The sequence below is a fragment of the Clupea harengus genome, chromosome 13 (assembly GCF_900700415.2).
Source record: "Clupea harengus chromosome 13, Ch_v2.0.2, whole genome shotgun sequence".
NCBI classification, from domain to species: Eukaryota; Metazoa; Chordata; class Actinopteri; order Clupeiformes; family Clupeidae; genus Clupea; species Clupea harengus.
In genome coordinates, this window is record NC_045164.1 from 13707386 (window position 1) to 13726377 (window position 18992).

Genomic DNA, 18992 nt, shown 5'->3' on the forward strand with positions numbered 1-18992 from the left:
TGTTGTTGTTGTTCTCACTAGGTGGAGCCATGTACAAAGCTGTACCCTGCAGTGTTTGCCAAAGCCACAAGCTCTGACATGTTTCAGTTTGAGCTTGGCAGAATTAAGGTACGGCACACAAGATAACCAGCGCCTGTGGGGGTTTTATCTGCAGGTCCAGCCATATATTGACATTCTTATCCATGTCGATTTTGCCTCATTTCATTTGTGATTCATTGATTCGTTTAACTGTATTTCATCTCTGTGGATGTTTTTCATTCAAACCACATGGAGTTTTAATGAATCATTGTAATTAGAGGCGTATGTTTCCCTCGCCACTCAGAATGTGATGCCCGTGTCTGCGGGTATGTTTCGGGATGAGAGGGGCAACCCCGTGGCCCAGTGCCCTCCCAGGTTACAGGTGCAGCACGTTGTGCCCTTCCGTTGGCTGCGTGTGCCTGACAACTTACCCAGGGTGGAGGTGACACGCATGGACGAGAGGCATGGATGGAGAGTGCAGTGCCCCAGCTCGCTGCAGGTCATGACCCTCCACGTCCCTGAGGAGAACAGGTCAGAGTTCAGAGGGTCACGATTGGACCCTGCATGATTTATACGTGACTCCTATGTATTCTGTATGATTTAGTTTGGGTCATTGTAGGCGCTTGCTTTTACAGGGCTTGTAGAAGTATCACTGATGTCATTGTCTGTCAAATGCAATTCATTAATTTTCTAAATCTGCTGTTTGTTTCTGTGCTATGTTTGGGGTGTGTATTACGTATGTGTGTTTTGTGTTCACAGGTGTGTGGATATTCTGTGCTATGTTTGGGGTGTGTATTACGTATGTGTGTTTTGTGTTCACAGGTGTGTGGATATTCTCGAGCTGTCAGAGCTGGACGACCTTCTGACCTTTCACCAGCACACCCTCCGTCTCTACTCTGCCCTGTGCAGCCATGGCAACACTCATGTGGCTCATGCCCTGTGCAGCCACGTGGACCAGTCCCAGTTCCTGTACGCCCTCCAGTGCCGCCACATGCCCGGCCCGTTACGGGAGGCCTACTACGCCCTCCTAAGCGAGGTTCACCTCAACGGCTACGCCGGTGCCAGACGGGCCATGACTCACGAGTACATAGTGCCCATGACACGCGACAGCAGATCCATCACGCTCTATAACAGCCACAGGAGGCGCCACTCGCTGCCAGGCAGCGTCCGCAGTGCCTCCCTCTGGCCCAGGCTGCGCTTCAGCGCGCCCTGCTTCATCAGGCCTGATGAGGGGGCTAACAGACAGCCTCTGGATGGCAGAGGGGGGGACGTGCAGCAGGACAGCCCAGCATTCCCAGTGGAGCTGCTGAAGACTCTGCTGGTGGAGATGCTAGAGGAGGCTGTGTGTGCAGCGGGTCAATGTGTGAGGGATCCTGTAGGGGGCAGTGTGGAGCTGCTGCTGGTGCCTCTCCTGCGGCTGCTGCACACCCTCCTGCTCATGGGAGTGTATCGAGGCCCAGGCTTGAGGGCAGCTCTCAAACTAATTTTGCCAGGTGTGTACATACAGAACTGGGCCATCACTGAGGATGAGGATGGGGAAGAGTTTGAGATGGATGTTGATCGAGAGCGAGATGAATTTCTGGGAGGCTTCCCGACACATGGACTACTGCGGATGAAACTGCCTGAGGCTGTCAAACTGCAAGTGAGTAGGGAAGTGATGGGTTCCTGTTCATAAGGGATTCTTGTAGAGCTTTGGCTGAAATTGTATCATAACTATTTCATTATGACTTCTCACTTCCTCACGACTCTCCACCGTCTCCTGCTGTCTTGCCATGCCAGGTGTGTAACTTGCTGGAGTACCTGTGTGACTGTCAGGTGCGTCACAGAGTGGAGGCAGTGGTGGCGTTCGCGGATGGCTTTGTGGCGCGGCTCCAGGACAACCAGCGCTTCCGCTACAATGAGGTCATGCAGGCCCTCAACATGTCTGCTGCCCTTACGGCCCGCAAGACTAAAGAGTTCCGCTCTCCTCCACAGGAGCAGGTAAAGGACAGGAGGTCGCACTTATTTATTCATCACACAGGGAACACAGGAGGAGACTAATGTTCTATCAAATATGCTTCAGCCTCTTCATCTCAGATGAATTGAATTGGCTCTGTGATACTCCCTCAAGTTGAAATGTGACAAACTTTAAAACTTAAAAAAAAAACATGTTGTATATTTCCGTTGCAATGTTTATGTTTTTGACATTAGATTTCAATAAATGTCTCTGCTCTCACATAACATTCTTTCTGTCAGAAGTATCCATTACCCTTTTTAACAGGGGACAGTGTGCTGTTGAGCCTCGATCCCAGTGTCTGATTTAAAGTTTGTTCGGAGAGAAAGTTGGCTCTTTACCATCAACTAGCAGATTGTTTTAGCTTATTAGGCAATTATTATAAAATGTTGTTCAGATTCTTTTGGGTCAACAGCCTGAAGAAAAGAACAGTTGAAATGACCTTAAGTGAATGGAAAACAGTGCCACGCAATTACTTCTGATAAACATAATATTTTTTTTATCATTATCACATTTAGCAGCTTAAATATTAATTGTAAGCCAAGAGCAAAAACATTGTTGGGCAATAGTCATGGCAATAAACAGTTGGGCAATAAACAGTCTGGTCTAAGTGATTGGCACCAAGAAACTGCATTGTTCTTTTGAAAAACATTCACTTCATCTAGTAGGGGAACTAAAACTTAGCCTATTGGTAGACTACCCTATTTACATAGGAGCTCTGCAACATTTCCAATCTTCACTTATTTATTTCATTTTTTAGTAATATCATATGACATTTTGTCTGCGTGAAGCTGCTTATGGAAGCTATTGCTAGATCAAGCTCTCAGACTCACATATTCAACACACATATGAGTTTTCCCTCTAATTATTCCTTCTAATTACTGTTTGTCACCTCTGCTATATTTTGGGAGAGGCAACAACCTGCGAAGATCTACTCATGATAAACCCAGTAAAGACTCCAGTACTTCACGTTTGCTGGACTCCACTTGGTTATATGAAGTCATTTCTTCCCACAGATTAACCTGCTGCTGAACTTCCGTGAGGAGCAGCTGGAGTGCCCATGCCCACTAGAGATCCAGGACCTCCTCCAGGAGTTCCACAGTGATCTCATGAGTCACTGCGGTGAGTGACCTCAGCCCTCAGGGTCGCTGGCCAGCTAATAAAACTGCACTCTGCAAATATTAACTAATGGCACTAATGGGTCTCTTTCTAAATCTAGGCATTGAGATTGATGAGGACTCAGAGGCTGGAGATGATGGAGATCTGTCCGTCAGGGGTCGGCTCTCCGGCCTGGTGGAAAAGGTGAACAGCCTGAAGCGAAGGCTCTCCCTGTGTCCCGTGGAATCTGTAGCCGTGAAGCCTGGTGGGTGCATTTGATTGACACTTGGGATAGATAACTGCTACAAAGAACTTTCATTAAGGTTGTCCTCCTCAGCACACTGAATCCCTCCACCTAATCTCTCTAATCCTCTTGACCTCCCATCCCTGCATGCTATGCCCCCCAACCCTCCTCCTCACCGTCCCCAGTGTCCCTGCGGCAGATGATCTCGGACGCCATGCTGCGCTGGGCTCAGGAGGCGCCCATGGGGGACCCTGTGCTGGTGCGCGCCGTGTTCGAGCTGCTGCGCCGGCAGTACGAGGGGCTGAGCGCCCAGATGGCCGCGCCGCTGCTGAAGGCGTACTGCATCACCCCGGGCTCCGTGGAGGACACCTTATCGCTTCAGAGCGCCCTGGGGCGCATCAGGTCCCTCCTCCGCATCCGCATGGGCCGCCAGGAGGAGGCGCTCATGATCCAAGGACTCGGGTCAGACAGAGAAGCTATTCTGTTCTTCTGCGATGCCATTAGCACATGTATAAGAAGAGGTACCGAAATAGAGCAACTAAGGTCTCCACGTTAATTGTTTCCTCCTCTGATTCCTTTTTTAGAGACATCATGAATAATAAAGTGTTTTATCAGCACCCAAACCTGATGAGAGCTTTGGGGATGCACGAGACAGTGATGGAGGTGATGGTCAACGTCTTAGGAGAGGGAGAATCGAAGGTAATAGAGGAGCCTCATTCATTTACCAGCATGACCCGTTAGAGGAGTATTTATAGTGTGTGTTTTTAAATTTTGAGTGAAACTGAAATTAACTTTAGAAATGTCTCCCCATTCTCCATAGGAAATCATGTTTCCTAAGATGGTCGCCCACTGCTGCAGATTCCTCTGTTATTTCTGCCGGATTAGCCGACACAACCAGAAGGCCATGTTTGACCATCTCAGCTATCTGTTGGATAACAGCAATGTCGGACTAGGTACGTATGGTTTACAAATTCAGCTTTGAAGAAATCCATCACAACCCGGTCCATGTTTTAATTAGTTCTATTGTGTTGTCAGCCTAATTACAATGCAACACTAGTTCACCTTACTCCAAGGAACTCCTTTGTCTCCTTGTCCATCAAAGTATTTTGCCTGAGGCAAACCGCATACGTACGTGTACATTTTATAATGACCCAGTGTTGATCAGCCTGCTTACACTTCCTGCTTCATTATGTATTGTATCATGTACTGAATTATAACATTATGTGTTCTACAATGGGCAGTGTGCAATTTGCTGGCTGATGGCAGTCTGTGCACACACTCTAGGTATTGTGAAGGTACTGTATGTGTATAGGCGACAGCCTGTGTATGTACCATATGTATGTATGCTCTATGTTATTTGTATTGAAACTTCAGATACTGTATGTATACAAGACAAAGGTCCTTCAGGACAATGAAGTCTCTCTTATCTTAAAATGACAAAGTGACTCTTAACCTGTTCTTCCTCACCGTGTCCCCCAGCGTCCCCTTCTATGCGGGGGTCCACTCCTCTGGATGTGGCCGCTGCCTCAGTGATGGATAACAATGAGCTGGCCCTGGCCCTGACAGAGGCCGCCCTGGAGAAGGTGGGAACATGCGCTCATCCGCTCATGCATCTGTGGATGTACCACTGTAGATGTGTCATCAGTATGTGTGTGTGTGTGTGTGTGAAACATGGAATTGGATGACTGACTTCCCTAGATGCCAGGAAGTCAAACATTACAGTAGACCTTAAGGAAAAAGCTGTCTTGATTTATTGAGGCCTGTCCAGGGTTAGAAGAGCAAAGATTGGCAAATAAGATTTCATTTTCACAACAAACAACATTTATTGACTGGGGGTTGGTCTGCTCACTTGTGGATCACTGATTTCCCATTTGTGTGTAGGTGGTCCATTACCTGGCAGGCTGTGGTTTACGGAGCTGTCCCTCGCTGCTGGCCAGGGGCTATCCTGATATTGGCTGGAATCCAGTGGAGGGGGAGCGCTATTTGGACTTCCTCCGGTTTGCTGTATTTTGTAATGGTAACAATGGTCTTATTTATCAGCTGTCATATTATACAATCATTTCTCCCATTGCAGGTATATATATATATATATATACGTCCTGATATTTGTCATATTTTTTTATATATGATCTTATCAGACATTTCAGTTTGAATCTGTGAGTTGTTATTGGATCAAGTACCATGTTTATCATTTTAGTTTACAGTCATTTATCACAGTGCTTGGTTGTGTTTAAGATTTTGCTTCTTTTTCTGTTAAAGGTGAGAGTGTTGAGGAGAACGCTTACGTAGTGCTGAGGTTACTGATTCGTCGACCAGAGTGCTTTGGCCCCGCCTTGCAAGGTGATGGAGGAGACGGTCTCCTAGCAACCATGGAGGAAGCCATCAGGATCGCAGCCGATCCAAAGAGAGATGGACGAAGAGCAGCCTACGAGTCCAACAGAACTCTGTAAGTCATAAAGGGGACTGACCTGTTTTGTATCCGATGTTGTGTCTCCTGTGCCCTTTGCCCCTTTGCTAACATACCTCTGCTGCCTCAGTGACACACTCAATGAAGAAGAAGATGACCTCATCCACTTGGGGCATGCAATCATGACGTTCTATTCTGCCTTTATCGACCTGCTTGGGCGCTGTGGCCCTGAGATGCATGTAAGAGCCTCAAAAATGTCCTCCACACAATAGTGTTTGTACACCAGTGACACTTTTTCTCCTGTGCACTGAAATGCCCTCCACACAATAGTGTTTGTACACCAGTTACACTTCTTCTCCTGTACGCTGAAATGATTTCCTGAGCTTTGTAAGAGAATGCGCTAGTCATCTTTTAAACAGTGTTGCTGGATTCATGTATTTGTAGCTGATTGAAGCTGGGAAAGGTGAGGCCATCCGTATCAGGGCCATCCTGAGGTCACTCATCCCACTAGAGGATCTGGTGGGGGTCATCAGCATCCCCCTTCACCTACCCTCACTGGACACAGGTCAGACAGCACCCACTGGTTACCCATATCAAGGGATTAAAGCTGTGTTAAGGAATTAAAGCTGTGTTAAGGAATTCAAGCAACAGCACCCATTCATAGTTTTCAGTCACATGACTACAATAGGTAGCTGGCGGGCAAAAAGAACAGCGAAACAGCGAAAATGGCGTTAAACAGTGGACAACTTCAAGCAGTGCCGCCTACTCAACTACGATCGCCATCAACCACAGACCATACCACTATAGCCAGACAGAGATATTTACAAAAAAATAAAAAATTTTGATCCATTTACTGCACCCGCTGACATTTTTATTTCTTTAACCTCGACGAAGTCCCTGCCTGAGCTCCAGTGTGGAGATATTTACATCTATCTAATAGAAAATCCGTCCCCCTACACATCTCAAAAACTGAAAGCCTACAAAAGCACAGATAGTTATTTAATTTTCAGAAGTGGATGGGTTCACAACGCTGTTGCCTGGAAGGTAAAAACAAAAAACATCTTCATAATCAGAGCAAAGATGAGTGCCATTTGAGTGCTACCTGCTGTTAGCTAGCAGCCTTTAGCTAGCAGCCTTTAGCCTACCCAACGCTGTTCTTTATCATTTGACACAATTTCCTGGTTTAAACAAGTACGAACACCTGGTCTGGCGAATGACAACTTAAATTATCTTCCCATATATTTTCTACTGGCATTTTAGTATTACCAGTTGGATGACAAAATACACTAGCCTAGCCTACTTGCTTAGGTACTTGTCGCAATCTCAGAGCAGAAACCGGGTAATCCAATTTGAATTGTGTTGATGCTTTGTTTCTTGACTTTATTACTTGATCTATTCCCGTTTTAGGTAGTTATTCTGATAAATGAGGCGACCAGAACAGGGTGACTGCTTTTATTGCCAGCTCCAAAAGTAAGGCTACTTTACTGTGTGTCCGAGAAAAGTTGACCCAGAAGACGTCTACAATCAGCTGGCAGCAACGTGGGCGAGTTTTAAATGTGATAAAAACAAATTCCGGGCTTGTCTCCTCGCCGATTTGAACAGCCAACCGAGCAACAACTGTCTAGCATTTTACTACCTAAGTCAGACAATGTTAAAGCGGAGATATTAAATGATCTTGAATGAATGCTTTTCTTGCCCGCCAGATGGTCATTCTGACGTCACGTGAAAACCATGAATATCAAGGATTTAAAGCTGTGTTAAGGAATCAAAGCTGTGTTAGGGAATTAAAGCTGTGTTAAGGAATTAAAGCTGTGTTAAGGAATCAAAGCTGTGTTAGGGAATTAAAGCTGTGTTAAGGAATCAAAGCTGTGTTAAGGAATCAAAGCTGTGTTAAGCAACAGAGTGTTTAAATGAAGACTGAAATGTGCTGTGTCTTTGTGGTTTACTCAGGTGGCACAGTGATAGAGCCAGACATGTCGACAGTGTTCTGTCCTGACCACAAGGCTGCTATGGTCCTGTTTCTGGACCGGGTCTATGGGATCCAGGACCAGAAGTTCCTGATGCGACTCCTGGAAGTAGGCTTCTTGCCAGACCTCCAAGCTGCTGTCACCATGGATTCAGTAAGGCCTCTGGAGTGCCTCTTTTGACGAGTAATCAGTATTGAAATGCTCTGTAAATATTTTTCATCAGAGTTGTTCTCTAAATTGCTTTTTCTGTTTCTCTCCTCCTTCCCTCTGATGCATCCCGACCCCCCCCCCCCCCTCCCCCGCAGTCTGATCTGGCAGGCACTGACATGTCTCTGGCTCTCAACCGCTATCTGTGCACAGCAGTGCTGCCCCTCCTCACCAAGTGTGCGTCTCTGTTCGGAGGCTCCGAGGCCCACAGCCAGCTGGTGGACTCCCTGCTCCAGGCGGTCTACGGGATCTCCAAGGGCAGCGTGCTCACCAAGGCCCAGAGAGATGCCATCGAGGAGTGCCTGCTGTCTGTCTGTGGGTGAGGAGGAACCCTGCCCTCCCATGTTTACATAGCGGTTGTGTATTGTATTGTTGTATGCTGGCAGGCATCCAGCTGTATGTAGTTTCCCAATACTGATGCTAATGTCTTTAATGTGATCCTTTATGTAGTTTCCCAATACGGATGCTAATGTCTTTAATGGGATCCTTTGTGAATCTGAAAATGTAGCGACGCCAATTGAGTTTGTTAGCATTTATAGGTCCTATCAGTCATGTTATTCTTCGTTTGACTCTGGAAATAGTGAAACTTCAGAAAAAGCCACGGGGATCAATTGTCTGCGCAGTAGAGAATGGTAATAAACTCAAGTCTTTTCTGTGTGTGGTGTGTTTCTCCAGCAATCTCAGGCCCTCCGTGGTGCAGCCCCTGTTACACTGCCTAGTGTTTGACGTTCCTCTCCTGACAGCGAACACAAAGATGCCCCTCAAGGTCAGATCCGCTGCTCCTAAAATCCTTGTGACATGGTGCTTAACAAAGTGATTGTCAGTGTTGAGAGAATACCATCATTATCAGTTGCTTTGCAATTGCTTCTGACCAAAGGTAGATCTGTTGTGTCATGTATATATGTAGTATCTCAAATGCCATGTCATTGTCATAATATAAAAGCTACTTTCATGGATGTCAATAACTCTGTTTGTGTAACCTGTTTGGACTTGCAGCTGCTGGCCAATCACTATGAGCACAGCTGGAGGTACTACTGTTTGACCGGAGGCTGTGGAGGCAGGGGCTGTGCCTCAGCTGAGGAGCTTCACCTGTCCAGACAGCTGTTCTGGAGCACGCTCAGGGCCCTGGCCAGGAAGGTAGGCAGAGATGAGGCCCACTTATTTACAAGGCTCTCGGTTATGCTACATACCCACAATGCACTGCTTTGGGATTCCAAACGACAGGCAGGCTTTTTGGTCAATACGAGATGGCCCTTTTTCTCCATCGTACTTGCTGTTATGTTACTCTTTCTTCTTAATCTTTCATGCATGAAGTTGAACTTTCAGGACTGAAAGCTTGATGCTGGACTGTTTGTTTTTGAGGAGGCGCTGAGAATGGATTGACAGGTTTTTTAAATTTGACAGCAACAGAATGACAGCTCAGTTTAGAATGCACGCAGAATACACACGTTTCAGAATGCAGTCTTGATGTTTTGCAATCTGCGAGCGGTGATTTATTTTCTTGAATGTCTCTGTAATGTTCTCTTGAGCAAGCTGTTGTAAATTGTCCTCTTTGATTCTTAACAGCTACCCATTGTGTTGTATGTGAGTTGGACAGTGGGTGTTTACTTTGCAAAATTCTGATGTTTTTTGTTTTTCTCTGTTTTGTCTGTCAGAATAAACAGCAATATAAATGTAAAGTTTGAGACCGTGGTCTTTTTTTAAATGAGGAAAAGAATGTGGATAAAGTATTGGAAACACTGATTATTTAAGCGTTTCTACATTCAAAAGTTCACAGCCGAAATGCAAAAAGAATAGAAAAGAGAGTCAAATGAAGTCTTGATGTGATCCAATGACTTAGAGAAATAAATATAAATGATTCAAGTTTGCTGTAATAGTGTTTTGTCATTTGGGCGGTTTTAAGACATTACATCCAGATCATTTCTTTCTGTAGTCTGACAGCTCCTGTCAGCACGGTGCTCCAGCATGCATGCCCCCTTCTCCTGTTGAGCCGGTTCTGCTCCTCCCCTCCTGTGTTCCAGCCTTATGAGGCTGATCTGTTCTGGCTGAGTCTGGCCTGCCTCAGTGCCGTTGCCCGGGCGATCCCACCTGACCACCTGGACCCCAGCTGCAGGGGTGGCCTGGAGTCCCACCAGCCTCTGGACACGAAGGGACGCTTCTGCCCTCAGCCTGTGGACACCTCAAAGTAGGAACAAAACACAAATCTGCCCTCATACCTTGTTTTATTTCAGTGCAATACTACTTTCCTCTTTAGAAAGAAATGCCTCATGTATGCCGTGAAAAGCTACAGCATCCACTCCACAGGCATTACAGTGAAATTAGACATACATCTCATACATTTCTAATCTCTGCCGTTCCATAGTTCTAATTATAGTTCTAAATGCTCTATGTAGATTAACAGGGATGGTAGCTCAGAGTTCGTTTGTAGCCAGCATCCTTTATTTAAAGTCCCATCAGACTCCTGGCTCAGTGTTTAGATGCTGAAATGGAATCAGAATGAGAAGACTGCAGATTCCCACACAGCACGCTCCTGCAGCGGGATTTGTTATGAGTGGATACCCGTAGCAACTCATGCGGAACCGACTGCATATTTCACATTGATAATGTCAGTTTTGCAGGATACATTTTTAAGGGTTGAATTAGATGATACAAGTGTGTGTGTGTGTGTGTGTGTTTTTCCCCCCCTTTCTACAGTGTTTCCATCCCTGAGGGACTGGAGTACGTGGTGAATAGATATGCTGAGCACATACATGAGAAATGGTCTCTTGACAAGGTGACTGGTCCCATTCGAAGACATTCTGAGATAGCTGCGAGAGTGTCTGTGCAGATTTACAGCGGCGTATGTGTGTGCTTGTATTGATGAGCGTTTGTCCTGGTTGCAGTTTGCCAGTGGTTGGGTCCATGGAGACCAGCCGTGTGAGAGTTCCAAAGTTCATCCCCTTCTGAAGCCGTATCGAGCCTTCTCAGAGAAGGTATCATAGACACACACACACACAGACACCCACACACACACACACACACACACACACACACACACACACACACACACACACACACACACACACACACACACACACACACACACACACACACACACACACACAGACACACACACACACACAACACAACTATTCATGAATGCACATGTGTACCTCAGGACAAAGAGAGCTATCGCTGGGCTATCAAGGAGAAGGTGAAGAACATGCTGGTGTTTGGCTGGACCATCGAAAGAACCAAGGATGGAGAGGCACAGGAAGTGCATAACCCAGCACGAAGAGTATCACAGGCTGGGCAGGTACAGCCAGGACAACAGCCACACACACACACACACACACACACACACACACCGTGGAAGATCCCACTACTTTAGATGCTCTTTGAGCTGCCTTATGTGTAAGCCCTCACTGCAAATGTGTCTGCATGTTGGTTTTGCAGCTATCTTTCGAAGGCGCCTCCACTTTCAGTCCCAAACCCATTGACATGAGCAATGTGACGTTGTCATGGGACCAGTATGTAAGTTATCCCTTCTTTTCTTGAGCTTCTGCGGCGTCTTCTCCTCAGCCCTTTCTAACAGCACCTGATTGAATTCCCTCTTGTCTTCATTAGTCCATGGCAGAGCAGCTGGCGGAGAGTTCTCATAACATGTGGGCCAAGAGGAAACAGCTGGAGCTGGAATCCAAAGGTAAAATCCAGAGATGCATTAGCTGTGTGACAGCCTCATAATCAGACACACTCAGGATCCTAATGGTGTGTAATGATCCAGTATGGGAAAGTGGATAATATATGTGTTATGGTTAACTGGAACAATGTCTGGAAAGGCGTTTTTCTTTTGTGGGACTCATAATTAATTAAACGTATGTTAAAGTTACATGTCACATTCCCACAGGTATCATTTGTTAGCTGCTGTTTGTTTATACTGTCTTAGTAATAATGACTTGGCTGTATTCATGACAAATGTTGACAGATTTTTTTTAATATAAACATTTAGTTTCATACCATCATACCAGAATGGGACATAATGTTGTTTTTGTTATTTTAGGAGGGGGGAGTCATCCCCTGCTGGTGCCTTATGACTCTGTGCCTGCTCGTGAGAAGACCAGAATACGAGAGAGAGCTCAAGACATCCTCAAGTTCTTCCACATGAGTGGATACAATGTGTGGAGGTGTGTGTGTGTGTATGTCCGTGTGTGTGTGTGTGGAGGTGTGTGTGCATGTGTGTGTGTGTTTGCGTCTGTGTGTGTGTGTGTGTGTGTGTGTGTGTGTGTGTGTGTGTGTGTGTGTGTGTGTGTGTGGAGGTGTGTGTGTGTGTGTGTCTGTGCGTGTGTGGAGGTGTGTGTGTGTGCGTGTGCATGCGTGTGTGTTTGCGTCCGTGTGTGTGCGTGCGTGTGTGTTTGCGTCCGTGTGTGTGTGTGTGTGTGTGTGTGTGTGTGTGTGTGTGTGTGGCCATACCACATGTCCAGATCTTGTGTACTTGTCTCATGGAGCAACACATGGAATTCAGTTCAGTTTGGAACTCCAGTTGGGAGTTCCCTTCTATTGTCTCAGCCAACATGAGATTAGTCCCGTGGAGTCATGTGTTATTATGTGTTATGAAGCAGTGGATACGTGTGGAATCATGTGGAATCATGTGTTATTATGTGTTATGAAGCAGTGGATACGTGTGGAATCATGTGTTATTATGTGTTATGAAGCAGTGGATACATGTGGAATCATGTGTTATGAAGCAGTGGATACGTGTGGAATCATGTGTTATTATGTGTTATGAAGCAGTGGATACGTGTGGAGTCATGTGTTATTATGTGTTATGAAGCAGTGGATACATGTGGAATCATGTGTTATGAAGCAGTGGATACGTGTGGAATCATGTGTTATTATGTGTTATGAAGCAGTGGATACATGTGGAATCATGTGTTATGAAGCAGTGGATACGTGTGGAATCATGTGTTATTATGTGTTATGAAGCAGTGGATACATGTGGAATCATGTGTTATGAAGCAGTGGATACGTGTGGAATCATGTGTTATTATGTGTTATGAAGCAGTGGATACGTGTGGAATCATGTGTTATTATGTGTTATGAAGCAGTGGATACGTGTGGGTGTGAGTGGCACTAGAATGACGGAGGGTAATGGTGATGACAGTAGGTCATGGTTTTGTTTTGTATCTTAAAAGTTCTGTTTCAAGTTTCACACATTTTCCCAAATAGGCATCCTGGGAAAAATCTGAAATAGTCATTCCCCCGTAATGCACTTCCTCATTGCTATTCGCTGTGCGTTCAGCCACAAGGCATTTATGGTTCTCTTGTGTTTTTGCCTTTATTTCTAATGGCAGTTTTGCTTCCTGTGTTGATATGAATCTAAAGATGAGTGCTGGGGGGAGCAAGCATGAATGCATACATGATTAGTTACTTCAGAAGTGCCAAACGCTCTCTCTTTATCGACAGTGAGATTCTGGCTCAGACCTAGATCAGCCTCCGCTTTAACAGTGGGGGAACATGAAAGCGCTCTCTTTAACTTCAATGCTACAGTCCTCAAGCCTTTAAATGTGTTACGTGATCAAAACAGCCTCCCAAAACTCTCCTCAGGGTAAGCTGTTTCTCCAGCGGAGCCAGTGAGTGTTTATTGACAGAAGAAACTGTGTGACCAAGATGGATTTTGTTTTGTTGTTTTGGTTTCCACGGTTTAATATTTTGTGAGGTGTGGAATGTAATTCCTCGCGCTGATAATCGGGGACTTGTAGATGAAGGCCCGGCTCACTGTGCTGTTCTCACCTGTTCCCCGCTGCGCCCAAGAAAAGGACAGCAGACAGGGAGGTCATAAATCTCTTTAACCCAGATCCAAATCACTCTCTAGCCTCCTGAACTGCAGCCATCAAAACCCAGATTAATTATACATGAGAGGCACTTGTGAAGGATTTGTACTGGTGAGCTGACGGGTTTCAGTTCTCGTGAACTTATTTCAGCATTGGGTCTGAAAACACTGTGGGATTCTTTGGCATCTTCTTGTCTTGCGTAGACATCATTTGAGGTCTGCCCAGTGTCTGTCTGCTTGTATGTTGTAACCTATACCTTTCCTGAGGCCAAATGTTCTCAGATCACAGATGGGTTTTTTATTGTAATCCCACACTGTTCTTACTGGCCTCTTTCTTATTCCCAACACTTGCCGCAGTCCAGTTTCACTAACAAACCTTTATTGACGATATCCAGCTTCCACTCAGCGAGTTCAGTTCATTATGTTGTCTTTCACTGTATTGCTGTAAAGGTGTGCTGTATTTGAACTTCTCCTGAGGTTGATTACAGTAAAGATGGGAAGTCACTGTGCATTATATATAAATCACCATCTCTATGCTTCTTACAGGGACAGAAAGCCTGTGGATTGTGACTCTCCGGCCATCGCCAGTCGCTTCGCCTATGGCGTTCTTCAGCAGGCTCTGACCTACACCGACCAGGCCCAGGAACAGCTGCTGGAGCTGGGTGAGGAAGGTTGCTGTCCTTCAGAAAACCGCCCTAGCATTCAAGTGCAGAGAAGCTCCCTGGTGTTCAAAAGATAATATGGGGTATGTGTAGGGGAACGTATGTGCAGGTATGTGCAGGTGAAGGGTATGTGCAGGTATGTGCAGGTGAAGGGTATGTGCAGGTGAAGGGTATGTGCAGGTGAAGGGTCTGTGCAGGTGAAGGGTATGTGCAGGTGAAGGGTCTGTGCAGGTGAAGGGTATGTGCAGGTGAAGGTCTGTGCAGGTATGTGTAGGGGAACGTATGTGCAGGTAAAAGGTATGTGCAGGTCTGTGCAGGTGAAGGGTATGTGCAGGTATGTGCAGGTGAAGGGTATGTGCAGGTATGTGCAGGTGAAGGGTATGTGCAGGTAAAGGGTATGTGCAGGTAAAGGGTATGTGAAGGTCTGTGCAGGTGAAGGTCTGTGCAGGTGAAGGGTATGTGCAGGTGAAGGGTATGTGCAGGTATGTGCAGGTGAAGGGTATGTGCAGGTATGTGCAGGTATGTGCAGGTGAAGGGTATGTGCAGGTCTGTGCAGGTGAAGGGTATGTGCAGGTCTGTGCAGGTGAAGGGTATGTGCAGGTAAAAGGTATGTGCAGGTCTGTGCAGGTGAAGGGTATGTCACAGCTGGTCAGGGAAGGTGGTAGGAGAGAAACATTAAAGCTGGATCAGTCTGGAATGATCCATCTCATTACTGAGTCATCCACATACTGCATACTGCATACTCGCATGCCAAAGCAGATGGCTACTCAGAGCCTGCATTGGCATGAGTGCCCCAAGTTGGAGGGATACAGCAAGAAGATAATTGAGTTTCTCTTGTAATCATGACTGGAACTCGAGGGACTGCTGGCTAAAAGGCAACAGAAAACAGAAATAAAATGCCAATGTTTCTAGCTTTAACGTTTCCATTTGATGTGGCTTCATGGATCTATGAAACGGAACGTAGACAATTCTGACAAGGTCACAGCTTTATCAATCTTGATGTCCTCTCAGAAGTTAAACACTCCATGTTTAAAGTTCTTTATTACAAACTTGTACTATTCTAAAAGTTACATGACAATTAATATTGGGTTTTATTTAGACTATCTGTGTCTGGTTAAGAACTTACCGGAATCATGACATGAATGTGTATTTTGCAACTGTTGTTTCCAGAGGGGCTTCAGGCTAGAGGACAAGGATCCAAATCAGAACAGCCTCCTCCTGAAAAACAAACCTATTTCTTTGTCAAGGTCAGTCCCTTTGAATTTCCATTCAACTCAGCTGGTGCATAGTGCACGGACTCCATTAATCAAGTCATGATTGTTTACCAAAACAAGTCTTGGATTCTTGTAAACAAACCCATTGAATATATAATGTGACATATGAAGAATTAATTAATCTTTATGGTAACAGTGAAAATGCAAATAAAGCTTATAGACTTATAGGAACAGCACAACAGCGTATATAGCACCCTAGATAACATAAGCATCAGCTAGTGTGTGTACCATCCTCATCAGTGGTGTGTTTATGCCTCCTAATGGGCTTTACCGATCACTGCTGCTTCTATAATTAGCAGTGCGTCAAATGGCCTGGCATCATGGTGGGCCATTTAGTGTATTTGATATCAGATAGAGATACCTTTGTTTATAGGATCTCCTGGTTAATTATATTGTGAGGTAATTCAGTTGGGCTGATGTTGTCATGAGTTTCCAGACGGGCTGAAGGCAGTAATCTGCTTGGGAGGCCCCAGTGCTGATTGGGTTATTGATTAGGCCTCCCACGCTCCCTAACCAGGCTGAGAGCAATATTCCGGCAGGGCGCCTCCTCGCATGTCGGCTGGCTCTGAGTCACTGACCCACAGGCTGTCGCACACACAGGGCCCGGAGAAAATCGCTCGTGCGTATAAATACGCCAGTGACTCTGGCCGCTATTTATTACAAACAGACCGGCCAAGATTTATGTGCGGCGAGTCCGCCCCGTCTGGGCGCCTGTCCAGAGAAGTGGAGAGGTGTGAGAATAAGCGTTTCACCTCTGTTTTCATTTCCTGTCTTGCCAGATTTGTTACATCTGTAATTTTAGCTTTTCCCCTCCCCCCCCCTCTCTCCCTCTCCCCTTTCCCCTCTCACTTACAGGTTGTTTTACCCTTGGTTGATCAGTACTTTAAGTGCCATCGCTGCTACTTCCTGTCCACCTCTACGGATCTCCTTGGTAACAGAGGTCATGCATCCAACAAAGAGAAAGAGATGGTAACCAGGTAACCAATGGAATGTGACCAGCGGCTTGTGACATATCTGCCCTCACTCTCTCCTTTCTCCTTCCTTTCTCGCCAAACTCCTCTCAACTCGATTTATTGAATTCCGTCTATTTGTGTCCCGCTCAAACTGTCTGCCCTATCGCCATCTCATCTTTCCCTCCTATTTTGATTTCTTTTTTTCTTTTTTTACTTTCATTTTCTGTTAACTCTTCTCTGTCTCATGACGTCTTCTTTTGCCTGTCACCTGTCATCCTCAGTCTTTTCTGCAAGCTTGGAGCTCTTGTAAGGCGTAGGATATGTCTCTTTGGTAAGAATTGTGTGCATAAAAGCTTCAAGATTTTGCTTCCTATTATTCTCATCATCTTTTATTCGCTCTCATCTGCAGGAGTTACTTGGCTTTTCCAGCTGCACATTCTTTCCCACTTCACATGTATTTATCACCATTACGTCTTAGTGCATTCCTCTGTAGGACGCTGTCAGTAGGTCTGCTCCCAGAGTAGCTCATTGTTCATAACACGTCCTGCAAAGCCCTAATTGACCTAATTAGGTGGAAAAGGGGACTGATATGGCCATTGGAATTCAAAGAGAGATTAAGGAGGTATTTTAGTAAACGCAACAGAAGTGTCACCAAATGATATTTGTGTGTTAGGCATTTTAAAGAAGTCACAGTGTTTAGCATGGATGAACTTTTTTGTGCCTGCCTTTTAATCCTTATTTTCATTTTTATATTCAGGAAACGATTCTCCTTCTGTGACAAGCTGTCTGACCATTTTGGCGTCGTGTTTGGATGCTGGGTTGGTGCTATTAAATATGTGCAATTAAAAAAAACACAAAAAATTCTTAACGAATTCCAGCATTGTGTTCTCACATTAACATTATTTATTTGACACCCCCCCCCCCAAACCCCGTCCACCTCTAGAAGCGCTATAAGAAGCGCTGCGGAGTCTGTGCGTCTCTCTCTGTGCTCCTTCTTTGAGGAGGCGGCGACTGATCTGGAGCTCACCGTGGAGACCCTGGCTCTGGGCCCAGTCCCCCCCACCCGAGGCCAGCTCAGGGGAGCGGGCGACACCGTGGTCTACACCTCCGAGGTGCTCATCCCCGTCCTCACCGCTCTCTTCCATCACGCTGCTCAGTGTCAGTATGGCCAGGAGCTCATAGGTGAGTCAGGGATCTATTCTCAGACCGTCTGCATTTCCCCCCTGCTGTTCCACCATCTGTCCAACCAAATTTAGAAATAATGGAACATCTTCATTAGTCAGCGGGGGTGTAATGTCTTCAGGAATACACACCATAAAGAAAAGATTTGATGAAATCTACTTAAAACTACTGCCATGATCTCTTATTAGAAGCATTAGGTGCATTCCATGAAGTCAACACCCCATATGAGGTTGAATATGATCATACCCATTCATCATCTAGACACTCCATGCCTTCATTTTGCGTTATTCTCTCTCAATGAGAACTGATATTTCTCTCATGCATCACAGGTTAGCTTGACAGCTGCTCTCTGTTTTGTTTAATCATTCATTGTTCTTGCCTTCTGTCGCTGTCAGCTTTGATATCCCCCTTGTTCAGTGATATGTTGTACATTAATATTCGACTGCTGTGGGGGATTTTCCCTGCAGATCCGGCTGCCATGACAAATGCCATGAGTGAACTCAGGCTCATCTAACAGGAACAGGAGCTGTCACTCATTCAGCTGGTTCCCAGACTTTGCATTTAATGCCTTCAGATCTAAAGCAGCCTCCCCGGGGGAAACGGAGTTACCATGCTCTGGTGCTCGAAAGCTGAGGGGAATATTTGTAAAAGCTTTACGTTGGCCATTTTACATATCCCTTAACGTTTCTCCAGTTTCAGAGCCTACTGTAGCCAAATATGTTTTCCCAGTCAGATCAAGCCCTATAGAAGTGTATGGACAGGTTTTCAAACTGATCATTTTTAAATTCTAATAGCCACATCTGAGGTCATTGCAATATCCTATATAGCAGCACCTTATTATTATAATTATGTTTTGATTATGTCTGCTACTCTACCACACTACCATTCTTTCGTTGTCTGGAGCAGAATACATCATTTGTTCAAGTAGGGGCCAGAGCCTGCAACACTGGTGCTATACAGGCTCTTAAATAAATACTGTCCTTATGCCTGGTGATTAGCATGTAAATGTAAGTGAATGTTACGGTGAATCACCTGTTAATGTGAGGTTAAGAGGCGCATGCTGTCTTCTCTCTTTCAGTGGATACAGTTCAAGCCTCCTGCTATAGAATCCTAATCAGCATGTATTCACTCGGCACTTCCAAGAACATCTACGCTGAGAGGTAGGCACAGCATTCACT

At 45.6% G+C, this 18992-nt stretch overlaps 1 protein-coding gene across 2 annotated transcripts in view; it reads left to right on the forward strand.

Annotated features, from left to right (window-relative positions):
- ryr2b (ryanodine receptor 2b (cardiac)) overlaps positions 1-18992 on the forward strand; it is a 51740-nt gene that overhangs the window by 14407 nt on the left and 18341 nt on the right. For both annotated transcript variants that reach the window (XM_031578741.2, XM_031578742.2), the window contains exons 33-64: positions 22-108; positions 323-549; positions 841-1660; positions 1798-1998; positions 3028-3133; positions 3231-3374; positions 3539-3815; positions 3938-4052; positions 4174-4306; positions 4833-4936; positions 5235-5370; positions 5613-5799; positions 5891-5999; positions 6205-6325; positions 7711-7880; positions 8033-8253; positions 8610-8700; positions 8931-9071; positions 9956-10119; positions 10629-10707; positions 10817-10906; positions 11092-11229; positions 11370-11447; positions 11541-11616; positions 11974-12097; positions 14290-14405; positions 15576-15652; positions 16535-16656; positions 16914-16963; positions 17390-17450; positions 17576-17814; positions 18893-18974. In XM_031578741.2, coding sequence (XP_031434601.1) covers positions 22-108; positions 323-549; positions 841-1660; positions 1798-1998; positions 3028-3133; positions 3231-3374; positions 3539-3815; positions 3938-4052; positions 4174-4306; positions 4833-4936; positions 5235-5370; positions 5613-5799; positions 5891-5999; positions 6205-6325; positions 7711-7880; positions 8033-8253; positions 8610-8700; positions 8931-9071; positions 9956-10119; positions 10629-10707; positions 10817-10906; positions 11092-11229; positions 11370-11447; positions 11541-11616; positions 11974-12097; positions 14290-14405; positions 15576-15652; positions 16535-16656; positions 16914-16963; positions 17390-17450; positions 17576-17814; positions 18893-18974 — 4886 coding nt within the window. The remainder of the gene's footprint in view (positions 1-21; positions 109-322; positions 550-840; positions 1661-1797; positions 1999-3027; positions 3134-3230; positions 3375-3538; positions 3816-3937; positions 4053-4173; positions 4307-4832; positions 4937-5234; positions 5371-5612; positions 5800-5890; positions 6000-6204; positions 6326-7710; positions 7881-8032; positions 8254-8609; positions 8701-8930; positions 9072-9955; positions 10120-10628; positions 10708-10816; positions 10907-11091; positions 11230-11369; positions 11448-11540; positions 11617-11973; positions 12098-14289; positions 14406-15575; positions 15653-16534; positions 16657-16913; positions 16964-17389; positions 17451-17575; positions 17815-18892; positions 18975-18992) is intronic.